At 34.7% G+C, this 18,916-nt stretch overlaps 1 protein-coding gene across 2 annotated transcripts; it reads left to right on the top strand.

Moving 5' to 3' along the window:
- Positions 1-6,011: 6,011 nt before the first annotated feature.
- On the top strand, positions 6,012-11,352 carry LOC147286410 (uncharacterized). Of its 2 annotated transcripts, XR_015121949.1 has the most exons (12): positions 6,012-6,152; positions 6,501-6,565; positions 8,153-8,257; positions 8,541-8,796; positions 8,955-9,032; positions 9,117-9,292; positions 9,660-9,833; positions 10,348-10,438; positions 10,611-10,669; positions 10,779-10,897; positions 10,982-11,136; positions 11,223-11,352. XR_015121949.1 is itself a non-coding variant. In XM_086241927.1 (6 exons), exons 2-6 carry the CDS (start codon positions 6,512-6,514, stop codon positions 9,248-9,250), a joined length of 627 nt encoding a protein of 208 aa, XP_086098053.1. In that variant the 5' UTR covers positions 6,012-6,152; positions 6,501-6,511; the 3' UTR covers positions 9,251-9,631. The 2 variants fall into 2 exon arrangements, 1 of the variants encoding a protein (XP_086098053.1); XM_086241927.1 differs by lacking the exons at positions 9,660-9,833; positions 10,348-10,438; positions 10,611-10,669; ... (1 more) ...; positions 10,982-11,136; positions 11,223-11,352 and having other exon boundaries at positions 9,117-9,631.
- Positions 11,353-18,916: the final 7,564 nt, after the last annotated feature.

Below are 18,916 nucleotides of genomic sequence, written 5' to 3'. Positions count from 1 at the left end.
ATTCTCTTGAGTGGTTAAATTCTAATCTCTTGTTGTGGATGAAACTTATTTAACCTCTTTGGTTGTCTTTGACATTGTTTTTCCATCTTGAACAAGTCTTGAATGCTAGCATTGACCTCCCTATTTCCCAAATATGCTTATTTTCTTGCACAAAATTTGCAATCTTCATTTTCCATATCTATTAGAGTATTGACATTGGTGGTTAATGCATTTCAATTGTTTTTTGTTTTTGTCAAAATAAAATTCCTGAAGCACATCTAACTCGTAGATTTTTCTTGTGTGTCATTGCTTCCAACTCTTCTAGGATTCCTCTATCTTTTCGTCAAATTTCATGACTGCTTTATGTCCCAGTTCTGTTCTGTACGAACTTTGTCAATTTGATTGGTCTGCAGTCGTCACATACAGTCATTTTAACACGACCATTCAGCTCTTTGGGTTCCTGTTCATTAAAGGGCATTTCAATCTTTTTTGCATGCCTATTTTCTTCTCTAGCTGCCTCTCATATTATATGTCTATATTCTGCAAGCCCGGTATTGAGATGCTGCAGCTGCTGCCGTTTATCAGTCCTAGGGGGAGTTCGAATTTAGGGGGAGTCAGACTTTTATGGAATTTACTCTTTCAGCATGTATTTTTCTCTTGAATATCTCTCCAACTTTCTATGCTTTTGAACTGAACTCTTCTTTCTTCTGGTGTATGTCCTTTTGTCTTTCCATGACAAAAAGGGGGAGAATGTATTTGATTGCTTGCTGCTTTAAAACTACATTGGTTGCTGTACTATCATATTCTGTGTTGTGCAAGTATTTCTTCTTGCAGGTACATTATAACATAGTGTTGGGCTGAGTGTTAAGAGTCTTGTGAGGTGAATGGGTTGATGTTTTGTCAAGCAAAGCCAAAGGGGGAGATTGTTAGTTTCTAGGATTTGTTATATTGGCTATTTTCCTTGTCAAAACCATTGTATTTATTTTTATTTAATCACTCACAAGCTCTAGGCTAGATTAAGGACAAGATCAGTTGTATTGAAGAAGTCAAGAATGAACAAAGACTCAAGGTATACTGCACTTCATTCATTTCATGAAAATAACAGTTTTTTGTCTATTTGACTAGTCATTCACTGAACATAAAGAACAATGTTTTTCACGTACAGTGGTTGATACTTAAGTCACAGTCACTACAGTGGGGCCATTTCGGGTTTTACTTTTAAAGCCCATTTCATTGAAAGCCCATGTTCTGTTTTTTACTAAACATGCATGTGCATTGCACATGGCTTGGTTCCCCTACTGTATCAATCAGATTTGATTGCTTCTTTGCCATTCACGCCACACACCTACACACATCAGCACTATTCATCATCTTCCCCATTTCTGATTTTTGCAAAATAAAGCAAAATTACTTTTTACAGCTCCTCATTTCTATCCTTAGTAATACTAGGATACCCCTCTAGGACAAAGAGAATATGCCCCTTATTCGTCTCTTGTGGACAGCCATTGATTGGCTTACACGTGGCTCGGGCAAACACGGAATTGGCGTGTGTGTGTACGGGTATATGTGATACTCTGTTCAGATTTTTTGGCTTGGGTTGATGAGCATTTAGAGTGTGTATTTTCGTGGTTTTATGCCTGGGTATTTTCAGGGGTAAGTGCTCATCTTTATCAATTCAGAAAATGGTCTTTTAATTCAAAAATCAAAAAGATTTTCTGAACTTGTTTGTTTCATCTAAAATTCTAAATGGATTTGAGTGTTTAAATCTTTTTATATATTCTTCAAACACATTCATTTTAGATTTTAGTTGAAGTTTTCAATATCAACCTTTTCATGCCTCTAGCTTGAGAAGGTTGATCTTCTTTTTAAGAATCCAACATTGGCATATCATGTGCATACATTGATGAATCTACTGGGCTTGGTGTGAATTGGTGCCATGGGTTGATGAGCTTGGAGTTGGAGCTGCCTTCTTCATGAATGACCGATTGCCTTGCTTATGGAAGTTGCACAAAGGGGTAAGAAAGCTGCCACTTAGTCTAGGACTTAGTGATTGAGCTTGTGTGCTGTGTGCTCCCTTTGTATTGAACTTCTTCTTTAGTGGATTGCTTGGTCAGCCGGAAAGACCCCCAGTTTTTAACCGTTAGTGGTTTTCTGGGTGAACAATTGTGTGGCTTGTTTGTGATCTGTTTTCTTATGTGTTGCTGATTATTGATTCGAAAAATATCTTCACAAGATCACACACTTCACTTTAGCATGTTAACTTAAACCATGAATGCTAAATGAAAGTTTGTTAAATCTGTCGACACACCACTTTAGTTGTTGATAGCACTGGGATGCCTACATTGATGGATCCTTTGAGTGCATAGGGTGTCACTCAATTCCCAGGTGTGTTCTGACTTGTGGTATTTACTGAAGTTGATTTGATTTTATAAGTAAATCTGGAGGTTCAGATTTTAGTTACTGCATCGTCAGAGTTGTGTCTGTTTGACTATTTCATGAATGATCATATAAAATTAAAATTGGGGTCCGATCACTGAAAGTGAATTTAATCAAGTTAATTAAGTGAATAGATCACCTAAATTAAACTTTCAACCTTAACTTCTAAGGATAAATTATTGTGGTTGTCGATTCAAAGTGCACACAAATGAGCATGACCTAACAACGCTTGGAATAAAAATAAGAGATAATTAGGCTTGGGTCTTTTAAAAAAAACAGTTTTTAGATGGAGACCAGTAGTGTTTTAAAATTTATAAGAAAATCATTTTAATTCATAATAAAATCCTTTAATTTATAAGAATTTTTTTTAATTCATAATAAAGTCCTTTAAATTTATAAGAAAATAATTTTAATTCATAATAAAGTCATCCCTGATTTGAAGGGTATTTCCTCTCCTAAGGGCTTTGTAGAGGCTGCATGTTAGGTTTTAACTCCGGAATTTTGGGAGGAGCCTAAAATTCCGAAGTTAAAACCTAACATAGAGCTGTCAAAGAAGAAAAATAAAAGAACTTTATTAAAACCCTAAATCACTACCGGTCTTAATCTAAGAAAGACTCATAAAATGGACTAGACTCTAAGTCTTCCTTAAAATAATGTGACGAGACATCGGCTTTAGATATGGTTGCGAACCAACCTAAGAGGCTTTTGAGATCTATAACATTCTGACCGGTCAAGTGCTAAATAGGACTTTAAGTCAGTTGACGTAGCGGCTTAATTACTATCCATTGGCCATAGTTCGTGGATTTATATATCCACAAACAATGGGCATTATGGATAAATTCACTAATTGAATCCTGATTTCTCATCTACTTCCCTTAGAAGTGGATTTTAAATTGTGCCCTCCAGTTGCTTCAAAAATTTGTTGCGAGGGAAAAATTACTTTTCTATTAAGTTGATCTAACATCGTTTACTAAACAGAGACTTAGTAAATCAAATGAAGTGAATGTTTGAGTTTTGAACATTGCAATATTATAAAAAGTTAAGGTTTGTCGTGCAGCTCTATAATTATAGTGGCATATATATGGAAGCTGAGTTCAAATGAGTGGGAGATCAATATGAGTTATAATATTGATTTATGCTTTATAGACTGTTTGCTTTTTTGAGTGAATGTAGGAAGATAAGAAGATTGAGGTTTCAAAAGCTCCATTTATGCTGTTATTATTTTCTTAATTAACGATATTTTGGACAATTTGAAAGAAAGAAAAAAAGAGATCAACATTTTGAATCCATTGATGATCTTATTCTTTATTTTCTATTTCTCAGCATTGTATATGATCGAAGGTTCAAAATACTGGTCGTGGAGATATTATCGAGACTCCAAATAAGGTAATATCGATATCGTTATCTATATCGGTGCACCGCCGTCCACATATATAATAGATATTGGCTTCAAAACACATAATTTTTAAATAAAAATTTATGAAGTGTTAAATTAATCATCAATGCATGTCTTTTATTATCATAAATTAGGGTCTATATGATAAGTATATGATATGTAAGGGATGCATCAGTTACAAGTATGAAAAGTAAAATTGAACTATAATGGATAGTTAATGCATAACTTCATTAATTATCGCGCCGTAGAAAGTTTATCTTACCCAAAAAGGCCTACAACTCTTTTTTGTTCTTGGAGGACCATCGATTATCGCCTTGGTTTTAATTTTGTCAACTTCAATCTCTAGCTCTTTAGTGTAAGGCATAGGTTTTGGAGGAAGGGTAGTAGGTCCTTTAAGTTTTGTGTGCGACGATATTATTGTGGTGTTTGACTACTACCATTTCGACCACTTTGTTGGCTGCCTATTTGATTAAACCTAGATTGTGTTGATGTTTGTATGACAACACGATAATCATCTCGCTCAAAAGGGTGTAAATCATTAGAAATCATGTGTCCATCATCTTCATTGTCATCGTCATCAATTGTGATGCTTCTTTCACTAGTCATGTAATCCTCTTTCAATTTAGATCGTATGATCTCGGCAATAACTGCATTCTTTTGTTTGACATCATCTTTACTCTTTATCCATGTGATAACTTCTTTCTTAATGACTGGTGGTACATTAATGCATTTCTTTACACTCTTTGATGAATTATAACCGGCCAAATAGTATTTCAAGCGTGTAATGCCTCCACTCTAAAAAGTAGAATGACAAAATCGATATGCATGTGGTCTCATACTTATTGTCTTATACAACAGTGGCATACTTCTTGCTAGATCAATTCCAGAACTTCCATTGCTACTTGCCATTTGAAATCAGTCACCTAATAGCATATAATTAATTGTATAATAGTTAAATGTATAACTTATACAATAAACCAATTAACAACATTACGGTTTTGTAGTATATAATTAAAAAATACTAATAGAATGAAGACTAGTCCAACATGAAAGTATTAATAAACAATAAAGCTATTGCAGTTTTTACTCAATTAGAAATACCGTAAAATTACTCACAATGTACTCAAGTTCATCTCCCCTCCCCTCAACTAAAAAAAAAAAAAAACAATAAAGCTAAGAAAAAACAGCAAACTATATAAATACAACTATTATCATATAAAAAAAGAGGGCTGCTATTTGCACACTCCTAAATTTCTTTTTGCACACTCTTTCTGAAAAAAAAAAAAATATTCAAGAGAAAAGACCATTTGGCCCTTCCCTCACCCACACACCCCCATCCCCATCTCCCCCTCGGACACACCCCCTTGCTCTGTTTTTTTTCCCTCCGCCCGATCACCACCTTCCTCGCACCAGTAGCACCACATTCCTCGCACCACCACCGCGCGCCACCACCTTCCTCGCAGCACCACCCAAAACAGCCACCATAACCAGCCCGGTAGCCCTTCCTCGGCTCCTCCCTTTCTCCTCTCTCTCTCTCTCTCTCTCTCTCTCTCTCTCTCTCTATCTCTCTATCTCTCCTTCCCTCTCTCCTCTCACCCAAGCAGACATCCAAACAAATTTAAAAAAAATAAAAATTGCAGTGGGTTCGGCGGACCAATGCCGAACCTGGTGGTTTCTTTCGACAGGTACCCGCCGAATAGAATAGGATTGTTCGGTGGGTACCTACCAAACGAAACCATCAGGTTCGGCACTGGTCCACCGAACCTGGTCCAATTTTTTTTTTTTAAGTTTTCTTCTCCGGCGCGCGATGGTGAGCTTGCTGGAGGAAGGGAGGTGGTCGGGGTAGGGGGAAGAAAAAGAAGAGAGGGTGGGGTGGTCGCCGGTGGTGGTAGGCTGCTCGGGGATGGGTGTGTGCCGGAGAGAGGAGAGGTTGGGAGGGGGTGTGTGGGTGAGGGGGTGTGTTAAGGGGGGGGGGGAGATGGGGATGGGGTGTGTGATTTTTGAGTGTGTGTGTTTTTTTTTTTTTCTGTTTAGGAAGGGTGTGCAAAAAGAAAAATGGATGGGGTATAAGGTATTTTCCTTTGAGTTTTTTTTTTTTTTTTTTTTTTTTAAGAAAGGGTGTGCAAAGAGAAGAAAAAGGTGTGCAAATAGCGGCACTTAAAAAAAAAAACAAATCATTTCCATACAAATAAAACGTTTTGCCGCCCAGAGACCGCGCGCGCGAGAGAGAGAACTCAGTCACAAACTCACAGCTGCTGATTGAAGGTTCCTGCTCAAAGTTTGGGTGCCGAAACTCTCATAAATTGAAGAGATTTATGTCGATGGGATGTAAAGGCTAAAGGTATGTCAGATTCTTCCTTTTCACTTATTGGGTTTTGATAATTTTATGTTAATTCATTGATTAGGTTTCTCTGAATATCGGTAGAATGTCAGGGGCATCCGAAATTTGTAGAAAATATCGGGGATACGGGTGAAGACTTTGCTTCACCCCCCCTGTCGATATTGCCTAGTCCAGAAACCGATATTTCGGTCGACATTTTGGTATTTCGGCCGGTATTTTGAACGCTTTATGATCATATAAAAAAGTGGTATCAATTGGATCTGAACCAAATATCTGTTTTCTTATTTTCTCCTTTTTGTTTTGCCTTTTCATATAATTTTTTTTTTTTCATGTTATATAAATTTTCAGATAACAAAGCCATGGATGATAAATACAATGTTGAAGTTACCGAAAATCAAGCCAATGAGGCGCTGGTATGATACTGCAATTCTGCCTTATTTCAACTTTTTTTATTTTATTTTTTTATTCTGGATTATTTGGAGGTATTGAATCTAACCTAATTATTTTTTTGATATATTTCTTATTTTTGATATAACTGCTATATATATAAACAAATAATATAATTCTATCTTTTGGGTTTTTTTTATTTTATTAAATCATTCTATTGTTCAGTGAAATTCTGTTTCAAATTGAACTATATATGAGGATTGTTTAGGTTCCTGATGCTATTAACTAGGAAAAATACCATGCTTTAAGAAGTGTTTGTTAATTTGTGTATGAGAGGAAGAGTACTAGTGGTTAGTGGGAGTGCAAACAATTGCAATGATGCCTTGCTCGACCTTGTAGGCATGATTTGGGGGGGAATTTATTCAGATCACATGTAGTGTTGAGAATCTTTTGGTGAATTGTTTATGGGTTTTGCTTCTCTTTTTGGTTGGAGAATTATTTGTTTTTGAAATCAGTAGGGTGACTTTTGAAATGCTGCAGCAAGCTTTAGGCTGTTTTTTGGTACTACAAGCCAATAAAAATTGCATGAAATGCTACTCATGGAGTTGCTTTAAGTTCAAGTGTTTCTTTGCTTCTCTATGACTATAATAGTGCGAGTGATACAACTATTTAAAGTGAAAAAAAAATACAATATTATTGTAATTTAGGACCTCTCTCAATAAAGAGATAAATATCACTAAATTAATAGCTAGCTATATAGTTAAGCATATTTGATAAGTATCATCCAATTAATGTTGAATGATTTATAAGGATTAAGAAAGCACCATTTTTCTTTTATTGTGTGTTTGTTAAGGCCTATCTGATGCAAATGGCTTGTCATAAGACTCGTAACCCATAAAAAAAGTATAGGCCTATATTAAACGTTTTGTCGTATCCATGGTTATTGTAAGCTATACACATGACATGTTGTTTTTCTCGAATCCTCATGTTGACATTCGATTTTCCACATGCCACCTCACTGAGAAGTGAGAACTAGCGATGGCGGTCATTATCACCGTCCTCGTACCTCTTGCCCACCTGTTCGGTTGCCCAGAAAACAGTACTCTAAAATTACCTTCAGCTGCTATCGTTGTCGAGCCAAAAGAAAAAAATAAAGAACACTTAATTTTCTTGGAAACCAAACGCTACCATTGTTACGAGGTCCTCTTTGGGTGGTTCGTGTGTAGAGCATACTATTTGATAATGGAAGCTCTCGAGGATTCCGAAGAAGCCGTCTCAAATGTAATGGATTATCTCACCTCACTTTACTTACTAAAATACTTGCAAAATGTTAACTTGTTTGCTATTCTTATAAGAAACTTCTCTTATACCGAGTAATATGGGGTTAATTAGGGCCTTCACATAATTGTTTTTGTTCATTTTTGGGTCAAGTTTAGGATTTTAGGGTCACTTGCTTAATTGGGTCCTTAAAATTGTTAATTTTAAGATTTTAAAATTTGGGTTTTGTTTGTTACATGTTTATGAAACTTGCCTATTACATTATGTTCGAATTGACTAACATATGTTTGCTAAAATGCCTGCCGAAGAGAATAACATTGTGTTCTTTGAATTAGCATTCTCCAAAACTAGCAGGAACGGTCAACTGGGGCACAGCAACTGTCGTCGGAGTGTTTGCAGGCATGTTATATGGTGGTAGCAAGGAGGCAGCTGCTTCAGTTGTAAGTTTCTATCTAAATAACAATGCTCCAAGTGCATACTTGATGCTTTTTATAGTATTTCATGACAGTGTTCAATCAATTTAAATGTTCGATTATTATGTGAATCTTTGAAGATTGGATAAACATAACATGCAGAGTGGTTTTGTTTCAGGTTGTTCCTTTATACTTTGATGATAAATTTTTTCAAATTAACTGTTTATTCATCTACATAGCTTTTCTGTTTTGACATTATATTTCAACTATATTATGTTCAAACTTATGAGGACCCTGCCTCTTTTGCCAGAGCAAGGACGCGGAGGTAATGTTGAAGCTTGGAAGCACACCAGACAAGCGCGAGCAATATCGTTTGATGAGAGATGCAATGGAGAAAAGGTTCATTAGAGTCACTCGGGGCTCAATAGTTGGTGGAGTGCGCCTTGGATTGTTTACTGCTACATTTTGTGGTTTGCAAAATCTGCTTGCTGAGACACGGGATGTGCATGATGTTTTCAATGCTGTCGGAGCTGGTTCAGTCACTGCTGCTACATTTGGTCTAATAAGTATGAATTCATATCCAACTCTTTGGGGTTGTATAGTCATTGGGCATGTGTGGAAGCATCAACGTCTGAAGTTTATGTTTAAAGCCCTTTCAGACGTGAAAAATAATTGATGAACTGCAGTCTTCTGTTATCTAACATTTTGTTTCTATGTTTTCTAGTGCCGGGATCATTGCAATGGCGCGCAAGAAATGTGCTGCTGGGTTCAGTCCTAGGAGCAGCATTTTGTTTTCCACTTGGTAATACATTCATCCATGCTATCTTCCCAAGTATGCATTTCCTGTTCCTATGCTGCTAACATGGTTTGATGCATTTTGTGGCAGGATGGGCACATTTGAAGCTGGTAGAGAAAGCAAATGAAGGGAATCTGGTTGCACATCCTGATTCAGATCAAGGAGAAGCAAGGAGTGGTGTTGGAGCTGCAATTGACAGGCTTGAAGAAAATTTGACTAAATAGAACAGCAATTTGCGAGGGCAACCTCTCCATTGTCGACAGGAAGTAATAAATGAGCTCTAGACTGTAGCAGGATTTGTTTTTGCTTTTGTCTTGTATTTACTCATCTTTCATGGTGGCATTATATACTGAGGTATTACAGTTAGTAACAACTAAGGGTGTTTCACAATATTTTCAAGGGTTTTTTCACCTGAACTATTACCCGTGTCCCAAATAAGTACCTGAACTTTTATTTGTCTCAATTGCATACCTGAACTTTTATTTTGTACCAATGTAGTACCTAAGTTGATTTCCGTTAATGAAATGGATGGAAGTGAGTCATGTGCTTTGCAAGTGACCACATACCCAAGGTCAATTTAGTCATTTCATGAATGCTTTAATATCTTCTTAGTTAATGTATGTTCATTTGTAGTCAACTGAGGTCAATGAGAAAGAGGAGACAACTTAGGGTTTGCGCAAGAGAAAGAGGCAGTTAGTGAAGAGGGGAAAATGTGACAAAGTTCTTCGATTAAGTGTAATCGAAGAAGATTAGGGCTCAGAGCAATGAATCCAATCATTAGACGCAGTTCCGAAAACCCACAGTATGGTAAGTATAAGATTCTCACTTTTATCGATTTGGAAGATATTCTCTGTACTGATGTGAGTGATAGATTCTCTATTTTTTATCTTTTGTGGGTTATATGGTCATTTTTTGTTGCTTTTCACGTGATGTTTGGATTTTTTTTGGCATTTTGCACATGAATCTTGTTGGTGGGGGACAATGGGGTTGGTTGATGGTAGTTAAAGTTGCATTTATGCCTGTTTTATATTGATTTCTACTTAGTTTTCAACAAATGTGTTAGAGTTTTGTCTACTCTATATGTGGCATTGAGGTTTGCATAGTGAGTGTTGTATGGTTCTCTATTTTTTTTAATAGCATGTGAACTATGTTTCATTTCTTTGTTGACTGGGTTTCACTTCATGTAAATGGATTTAGCATGGCTTGTTTAATGATTATAATGTATGTTGTTTGATCAACACTTTGGTGGACACAAGGTCCATATTGTAGAGTTTCAATAGTTTCATAAGCATGTGGTTCATTATATGTCTTCATTGGGTAGGTCTTAAAGATGGCTAAAGCACTGCAAAGCTTTGGGATGAAAAGAGCATTAGTTGTTCACTCAGAGGGCTTGGATGAAATGAGTCCCCTTGGTAAAGTCCCCATCTTTTTATATTAGATTATGTTTATTTGGAAGTTGTTGTAAGGCTTTTCATTGCCATCAAAGAATTCTTTCTTAATTTAATTTTTTTAAAACTTTGTACCAGTGTCTCGTTGTATTTCTAATTTAACATAAATCCTAATGCATAATTGATTTGAATATAGGACCCGGGCATATCTTGATGTGACTCCTAATAAGATTGAGGAGTTCGTCTTTGATCCATGTGAGATTTTTGTCTCTAGTTCTCAGCCATTAATTTGTGTTCTTTTGGAATTTTGGATTCTCTATCATTAACTTGATGCTCCAATACAATCATAATTTTTATTATACAGTGGAGTTTGGAATTCCTTGCTGCACCCTAGAGGATTTGCGAGGTGGAGACCCAGAGTACAACTCTGAGGTACTAAAGCGTGTATTGTCAAGGGAGAAAGGTTCTATTGCAGATACATTTGTAAGTTTCCTTGATTCATTTCACAACAACATATCAATGTCATTGCTAACTTCCTATTTTTGACAAATCTATTCATTTCCAAAGGACCAAAACTGTTGGCCAGATCCTAAATGCAGCAACAGCTTTATTGGTCAGCAGCCGGGTGAAAAACCATGGCTGAGGGAATTTCTTTGGCTCGTGAAACCCAAATTTTAGGGAAAGCTATCAAGACTCTTGATCAATGGATATATATCTCCAATGTGAGTGCTCTAACTATAAACTAAACATCTTCAGTTTGTGATTGAAAATATCAATTCCTTTAATTTGTTTCGTTTACTGATTGCAGACAATGAAGAGAGATACAATCATTTATTAAGGATACCTCCTTACACCCAATCAAATATTATCCATTTCTTTTCAACAGTTGTGAATGTGATGTATGCTGCATCTAGAGATTGAATTTGTGTTTGTGGATGTTTCATTGTTGGTTTAGATTTCGGATGGGAGTAGAAACATCAAGCTTTATCCTTTCTGTTAATCATTTTCAAAGGTTGATTTTTTTTTTCTTTGGAATTTCAGCTTACATTTTTCAGTTTACATTTTTCAGTTTAATGCTCAATCTAAGTCTCCCTGTGCTTTAATATCTGTTCACCTTGCATCATTTGATGAATTCATCTTTGTTTTCTTGAATTTTGGCCTTTCCATCCTGTGGTCATGCAAATTTCGCTTGGATTTGCTTGGATCTCAACTGTAGTTCTGATCTCCAATAAAATAAACTGTAGTTCTGATCAGTGTTGAATTGATGCACACTGTTTGGTTCCTGAGGAAAAAGGAGGGAAATATTGAAAATATAATTTTGAATTTTTATGTGTTGAATTGGCTTTCAAAGAGTAGAGAATTCAAACATTCTGTTCTACTTTTGCCTACTTTTGTTTGGTTTAGTTTTAAGCTTCAGCCTACATTTTCTGGGTATAGCGTTGCTGCTTGTATCTTTGCAATGTGCAGTTAACCATTTTATCTTTTTCAGGTTGATTGTAATTCGGTATTTGGTTTACTAGAAAACAAAGGAAAATAGAAGAAGAATTAATGGTTGAATAACCTTTTAAGTAAGAGAAATCACCTAAAAAGCTAGGTGATTTCTCTAAGAGAAATAACCTTTGGAGAACTGAATGATTGAAGGATTTGGATTGAATTATTTTAATTTTTGAATGGGAAAGATCTTAGTTCTCAGAAAACTTTACATTTAGTTGAAAATTGCTAGTCACTTTAAATCGAATCTACACCTTTTGTTTTTCTTATTGAGTTTGCATAAGTTGATGCAAAGTATAAAATTTGTTTCCGATTTGTATAGCCTCTGCTTGTAGATCACACAATTTAGAAGATTTGTTAAAAGGCACTTTGCTAGGTTATTAAGGCAAGTTTAGACATTTCATGGCAATTTTATGGTTCCATTGTGATATGTGACATTGTTTATTCAAATCATAATGGTGATTATCCCAACTAATAGTCTGACCTTTGGTAAAAAATTATTATGTTTGTATATACGTACATGCACATGCATACAAATGCACGCATAGATGTTCCATGCATACATGACAGTTTGTATGCTGAACAAAGACTGCACATCCAAGCATGATCATTGATCTTTTTTCTTTTGGTCAACTTAAATCTTATTTGCACATTTATCCTCTAAAACTATTGGTTTTTCTCACTTTACCCCTTTAAAGTTTAATGTCTCATTTTACCTTTTAAATGTAGTAATGTACATTATGTGTCTCGAGTTACCCCTTAAAAGTATATTCTATAAAAGGGTAATTTTGTCATTTTAGCTGTAAAATGTATTTAAAATTATATTTCAATATGTTAAATACAAGTAAAGGATAATAGAGTGATTAGATGGGGCATATACACAATTGCTGACATATGGGTTGTTCATTGTCCAATTTGCCCCAACCCCATTAATGAGATGAGACTTCTCCAAAATATCTTGCTGAATTGTGCAACACTTAGATAATACTAGCAAAATTGCCTACACATTGCTGCCAGTGTTTGAAATTTATAAAATGCATAAAAAATTTGTTAAACTTGTATGGAAGATGTAGTGAAATTGGAGAGAGATATGGCAATATACGTACATCAACAAAATTGTTAAACTTAATATTTACATCAACATTTGCTATCATGCTTAACTCATAAAATGTGAGTGGATGAGAAATTTTATGTGGTAATTGTTCTGTTAAGATATTGTTCATATCTTAATAAAGCAAACAACACTCAAAAGAAGGTTAGATCAGTTGTTGAGACAATTATATGTGTCCATAAACAAAACATTTGTAGCATTTAGCTGTAGATTGTTCAAAAAATATAAGGATGGTTGTTGATTGGTTGGTTAATGGATGATTTCATCTTCACTAGTGGTGAGTTCATCTTCTTTGGCATCTCCCTGGCTGGAAATTTGGAAAACAATATTTGTTACTATAAGTAAATATTTAAATTTTGTGCAATGGAAATTAAAACAATAGTTTAATTGAGTTAGTATGAGGTTAAGAATCAGCACCAAGTATTAAAAAAAGGGAATAAATTGGCAGGTTTACTAAGTAGAGAATAAATCAATGAAGCAGGGTGAACATGTGAATTGTGAGAGGAACATGTGAAATTTAAATAGGCAACAATTTTCAAATTGAGAACATGTTTCCCTGATAAAAAATCATTACCAAATGTAGATTACCATAAAACAAACATATTAAGTGGATGACAAGTTGGAAAATGAAGAGTAAATTTTATTTTTCACATAGCATAGATGAGCACTCACACATGATATGGTTATCACATGAAATAATAATTGATTTTTCTATATAATCAACATTGAATAATCACCCATCACTTTCTTATAGAAAAGATGACATACATCATGAGATTTGGTCAACATAAGGTGGTTTATCATAGTTAGATATTCTCTGACCTAGAAAAAATTACAGCTGCTATATGAGTTTCAGTCAACAGATTATTTGTGAGACCCCAGAAATTTTTTGTGTTTTATTTGCTGAGTTATTTATTTTTGTAGTTACTTTAAATTTCTTATTGGAAGTGTTAGGATTTTTGTGTAAACACTAGATTTCCAAATTTGGTTTTAAGTCCATAAGAAATTAATATTTTCTGCTACGAGTACGTATCATTTTTTGGGAGATTTTTGGATGACCGATTGTATTTTTGGCAAGTGTTTAAAGTTGGAAATGTGTGAGAAGATATAAGTGGATGAGATGGCAAGATTTCAACCATTGATCAAGTTGATCAAATGGCTGAGAAGTTGACAGCCAAATTGGAGAGAGAGAGAAAGAGAGAGAGAGAGAGAGAGAGAGAGAGACAGACAAACATACAATTGTTGTGTAGGAATGATACAGAAGTCAAGAGAAGACTTGAGAACTCAGTGGAACAGTGTAGAATGCACCACCGAGCGATCGGCAAGGCCTGCCGAGCGCTCGGCGGTCCGGCAAGGGCTCGACAGCCAATCTATATGTACCCCTCCAAGCTATGAACTTCAGCCTCTTCACGCATACTTCCTCTCACTCACAAATTTTCTCTCACCTGCAAACCAAAATCTGTTCATATCCTTTAGATTAATCAAACATTTTGCATATTGAATTCGACAGTGAATTCAATAGTGGATTTGGATTGATTACTCAATCCTTTGGTAAAATTTCCAAACTGAGGATTTGGTTATTTAATTTCTGATTAAGGTTTTATTATGATTTGAATTTAGATTTAGATTTTTTATTAGAATAATTGTTCTTGGTTAGAAGTTAATTAAGGATTACATCAGTTTCTCAATATTTGGACCCGATGAAGTAGAGAGCTGTAAATTTGATTTGTATTGTAGATATCAAGTTGAGCAAAGGATTCCAGGTAGGGGGAAATCTCACACCTACTAGTGGCCCTATTTTATTGCATGTATTATGTTAGTATAAACTGAATGCACGAGAAATTTGCATAATTTGTGATTGGCATCTATGGCGTGGTTTTTATCCTATATTGTGATAATCGAATTGTTAGGATGACTTGAGAGTAAGTGATCACCATAGAGTTGACCTTGGGTTTCGATCCCTAAACCTCCGGAGGCGGTTATATAGTTAGGCTGGTAGCAGTCAATTTATCTTGGCGTCCAGTCTAAAGTTGTAGTAACCAGGAATGTATACTCTTGCTACCAAATCAGTTTTTACTGATAATCCAGGTAGGATGGTAGTTGACCAATTTTGAGTTCGGTCATCAGGTATTGTATTAGGAACGTTCCGAAATGTTTTTAATGATTGTTTGAACATGCAAATGGTTTCAAACTGATATTGATTCTCTGGTTGTGCATTGTGCTATTTTGATGTGTTTCACTGGCTATTTAGTATAAATATGTTCGTACAATCTTAAAACTTAGCCAGGGTCCCCTGAGGGAAAGCTATGATCGTATGTGATGCTTATCCTCTACTATACTCTTTGACTGCAGAGAACGTAGCGGTTGACGACTTGGACTGAAGGTGCGGCCTTGCTACTTGTCAAGTCTCCAATTTGTCAGATTTTGATCATTTCTTTCTGGGCAGGTCGGTTATGATCTTTGTGGGTCACTTTTGCTATGTAAATTAGCACACTATTGTCTTTTGGGTTTGTTTTGTAAATTATCAAATATCTATTTTTGGGTTGGTTACTTTTGTAAATTTTGAACATATTTGTTTGTATGTTCTTCGAGGTTACTTTTGAACTTATCTGTAACCTTGTCGGGTTGGTTTAAATGTAAACACTTTATTTACATTTTGTATTTTCGCTGACAATTTATCTCGATCTGATCCAAACAGTTTTCTTTATTAGTAATAAGACTTACCTATCTTGAAAATATTTGAAAGTATAATACTTGGGGTTTGAGTATTATATTTTCCAGTATTCTCAATGTAGGTGCCGTTGTGATGGACTCGGGTTTTGGGGCGTCACATTATTTATTCGAAAGTAATATTAATGATAGAAAACTAAAAGTAAACCATATTTGTGTAAGACATCTTATGGCCCTTAGTAGAAAGAGAACCATATGTACACAGTATAAAACATCATATACAGTTGCACCCTCCATAATATGAAACCCTGATTTGAAGTTAGTTGGACTTGTTGACAAAGATTCAGTTTTACACGAGTAACACATCAGAGCAGCATTTGAAGTGTAATGATTGAGAAATAAGATAGGTGGAGAAGACATAGACAACCAGATCAGAAACTCACCAAGAGTGGCACAAAAATAGTGATCTGAGTTCAGATGAAATAGTTTGTATTATATTTTTGGGTAGAGCAAACCTGATTGCAGATTTTTTTGTCGCGGTTCTAATTTTGAAAGCCTTGGTTGGAACATTGTTTTAATCTAAATTACTTTGTTTTGAAGCTTTTAGAGCAGAGTTTTTTGAACCTTCTCTTTAGTTGCAGCAGTACTTAAAGTAGGAAATAAAAAAAGGGATTAATTATTATTAGAAATTTAACATAAATGGTAGGCAAACTGAATAAGAATGAAAATAAATGTAAGTTGTTAAAATAAATTTGACCTTTTGAATTTTTTCCTTTGTTGTTTTAGAGAGTTGAAAAGGGTTCTCTTTACTGCAAGATTCGCCTTTGAAAGTAATGCGGCTCTTTCTTTTGGATTACTGGTGGAGGTGGGATCATCTGTAATTGGAGGCTTCTTGGAGGAGGGTTTTGGGGTGGAAAACAACATTTTTTCAAACAACATTTTTTTTTTCTCTACAACTTGTCGTTCAGCAAATAGTTTAGAGCCTGATTCGATGAGAAGAGGCTCATTATCAAAGACAGCATAGATCAGAAGATCATTTCTATTTGAATCCATTTTGAAAGCTCTAAATCGAAGCTGAAATATTTTTGTTTGATTTTGGACATGAGAATTGTCTCCGGCAATTCCTGTTGATCCACAAAACCTTTCTCAACAACTAAACTGTGGCAGGAAACTCTGAACAATTGCTCTGCCGGTCTTCCAATGATTATGACGTTGGTTACATCGGTTGTGTCCTCAATGACTAACCGTAATTTAAACCTGCAGTTTAGATCGATTACATGTTTTATCAATAATTGATATTTGTTTTAAAATTGTATGAAAATAATGATAAAGAGTTGTTTTACCATGGTAGAGGAATTGAGTCATGTGTATTGTGCTTTGGGCACATCAACTTGTCATTTTGTGCAGTGGCTCTCATTTACTTGTAGCATGTGGGGCAAGCGTTGTACCATCATCCAGCACGGGTGTCAAAATGGTTGATAGTTGCTCTACAGATAACAATGGTATTCTATAATAAGTTTAAAGAAATTGGTTATGATGGTATTAAAAATTGGATAGTTGGGGAGAAAAAATAATGAAAGAGTTTGCAAGGAGAACAAACTGACATTTTTTTAAATCGGCAACAATACATGTTCAAACCTTTGAAGTTAGAACCTTTAGAGTCAGATTTTTTTAGGTTACATTTCAAAGTGTTATCTGATTTCTTCATATGCGAGAAAATATATATTAATTAATTGAATTTTTTTTTCTAACGTATTGCACAATATATTCCTTTTTTAAAGTCATCTAATGAAAATTGTTTTCTCAATTTAAAATCTTTCTTTTAACCGTATAGGAGATCCAATCACAATAATCAGAATTTTGAATTGGTTTATTTGGGTTATGTTATTTGAAAAAATATTGTTCTAGAAAAAAATTTTGATTTGGCGTTCAATGTTAAGCAAATGGTTCTAATTTTGAAAGTTAAATCCTTTTTTAAATTCTAAAATATAATTGAGTGACGTAGAGATCCACAAATAATCGGAATGAGCAAATGGGTAGTCAATAAAGAAATTCAATACAGCATTGGGGGGCTAATAAGATATTTAGGGCATATTTGGTAGAAAGTATAAGGGGCATGATGATAGGATAATGTATATACATGTTTAATTAATAGACATTCAGCCCATTGTTTTATTTTATAGAAAATTAGGATTAAATACTAAATTCTAATAATTTTTTGGTATAACATGAAGATCATATAACATTTCAATTGAACTACCAAATTTAAATGTAGTTTTTTAAATTAGGTCACAAACATGTTGATCCATTTGATTTAAGCCTTTTCCATTTGACAATTTTTTTCCTTTGGCCTACATATGATGGGTGTTATTTAAAATTTATAAGGTTTCGACAAAATTGTCATTGAATCTTTTATATTATCTTGAAAATTTGCTAATGTAGTCTCAACTTCACATTTAGTTGTGACTGTACAACACTCACAACCAAGGAGTAAAATTTCGGTTTCGAGGAAATTTTCGATGGAAATTTCGATTAAAATTTTGATTTCGAAAAAATTAGATAAAAACGACGGAAATTGCTATCAAAATACGGAAATTTTGAATGAAACTTGACCATATGCTTATTTAACATATTATCTACTATATTGATAAAAAAAAAAAAAAAAAAAAAAACATTGAAGAAACCAAATTATAAAGTAGGTTTTATGTGATATAAGATGAATATAATGTGCGCTGGTGGTAAATACTATTAAAAAAATGGGTCACTAATTAATAATTATATAAATAACACCTCAAATTTATTTATATTACAATTTTAATCATGAATTAAATAAGTATTCAATACCACATAGAGTTCTTAGCAGGTTCAAAATTTTCGCTGTCTTCAGTATCATCATGTCTAGAGTAGGTGAATTGCGAAGAATAATCACCCCAAGATACATCTCCAGCATAACTTTGCATATAATTCCCAACATGCCAACCGTATGGATCAGGATGTGGTATTTGTGGTGGAATTTGCCCATAGCCATACTCATTTGAAGGGATATGGTGGGTAGACTATTGGAGGGTTTTGCCCATAATTGTAATTATCATCTGTTACCCCTATAGAACCAAAAGTGGTGGATAATGAATCCTCTTCTTTTAGTATCATACCCACATTACCTCTTTTCCTACGATTGTAGTCATTTCCAATGGCACCAATTCCCCGTCCTACACGCCTACTCCCATGAT

The sequence above is a fragment of the Dryas octopetala genome, chromosome 4, assembly GCF_963921425.1.
Source record: "Dryas octopetala chromosome 4, drDryOcto1.1, whole genome shotgun sequence".
NCBI lineage: Eukaryota > Viridiplantae > Streptophyta > Magnoliopsida > Rosales > Rosaceae > Dryas > Dryas octopetala.
The sequence above is the reverse complement of the archived record's forward strand: the minus strand, read 5'-3'. Positions and strand labels throughout refer to the sequence as shown.

Excerpts from the sequence above, each read along its gene's own strand:
- LOC147286410 (XM_086241927.1), top strand. The coding sequence starts at position 6,512 with ATGGATGATAAATACAATGTTGAAGTTACCGAAAATCAAGCCAATGAG. Across the intron at positions 8,258-8,540 it reads AGGAGGCAGCTGCTTCAGTT|AGCAAGGACGCGGAGGTAAT; the intron begins GTAAGTTTCTAT and ends CTCTTTTGCCAG. Across the intron at positions 8,797-8,954 it reads TGCTACATTTGGTCTAATAA|TGCCGGGATCATTGCAATGG; the intron begins GTATGAATTCAT and ends TATGTTTTCTAG.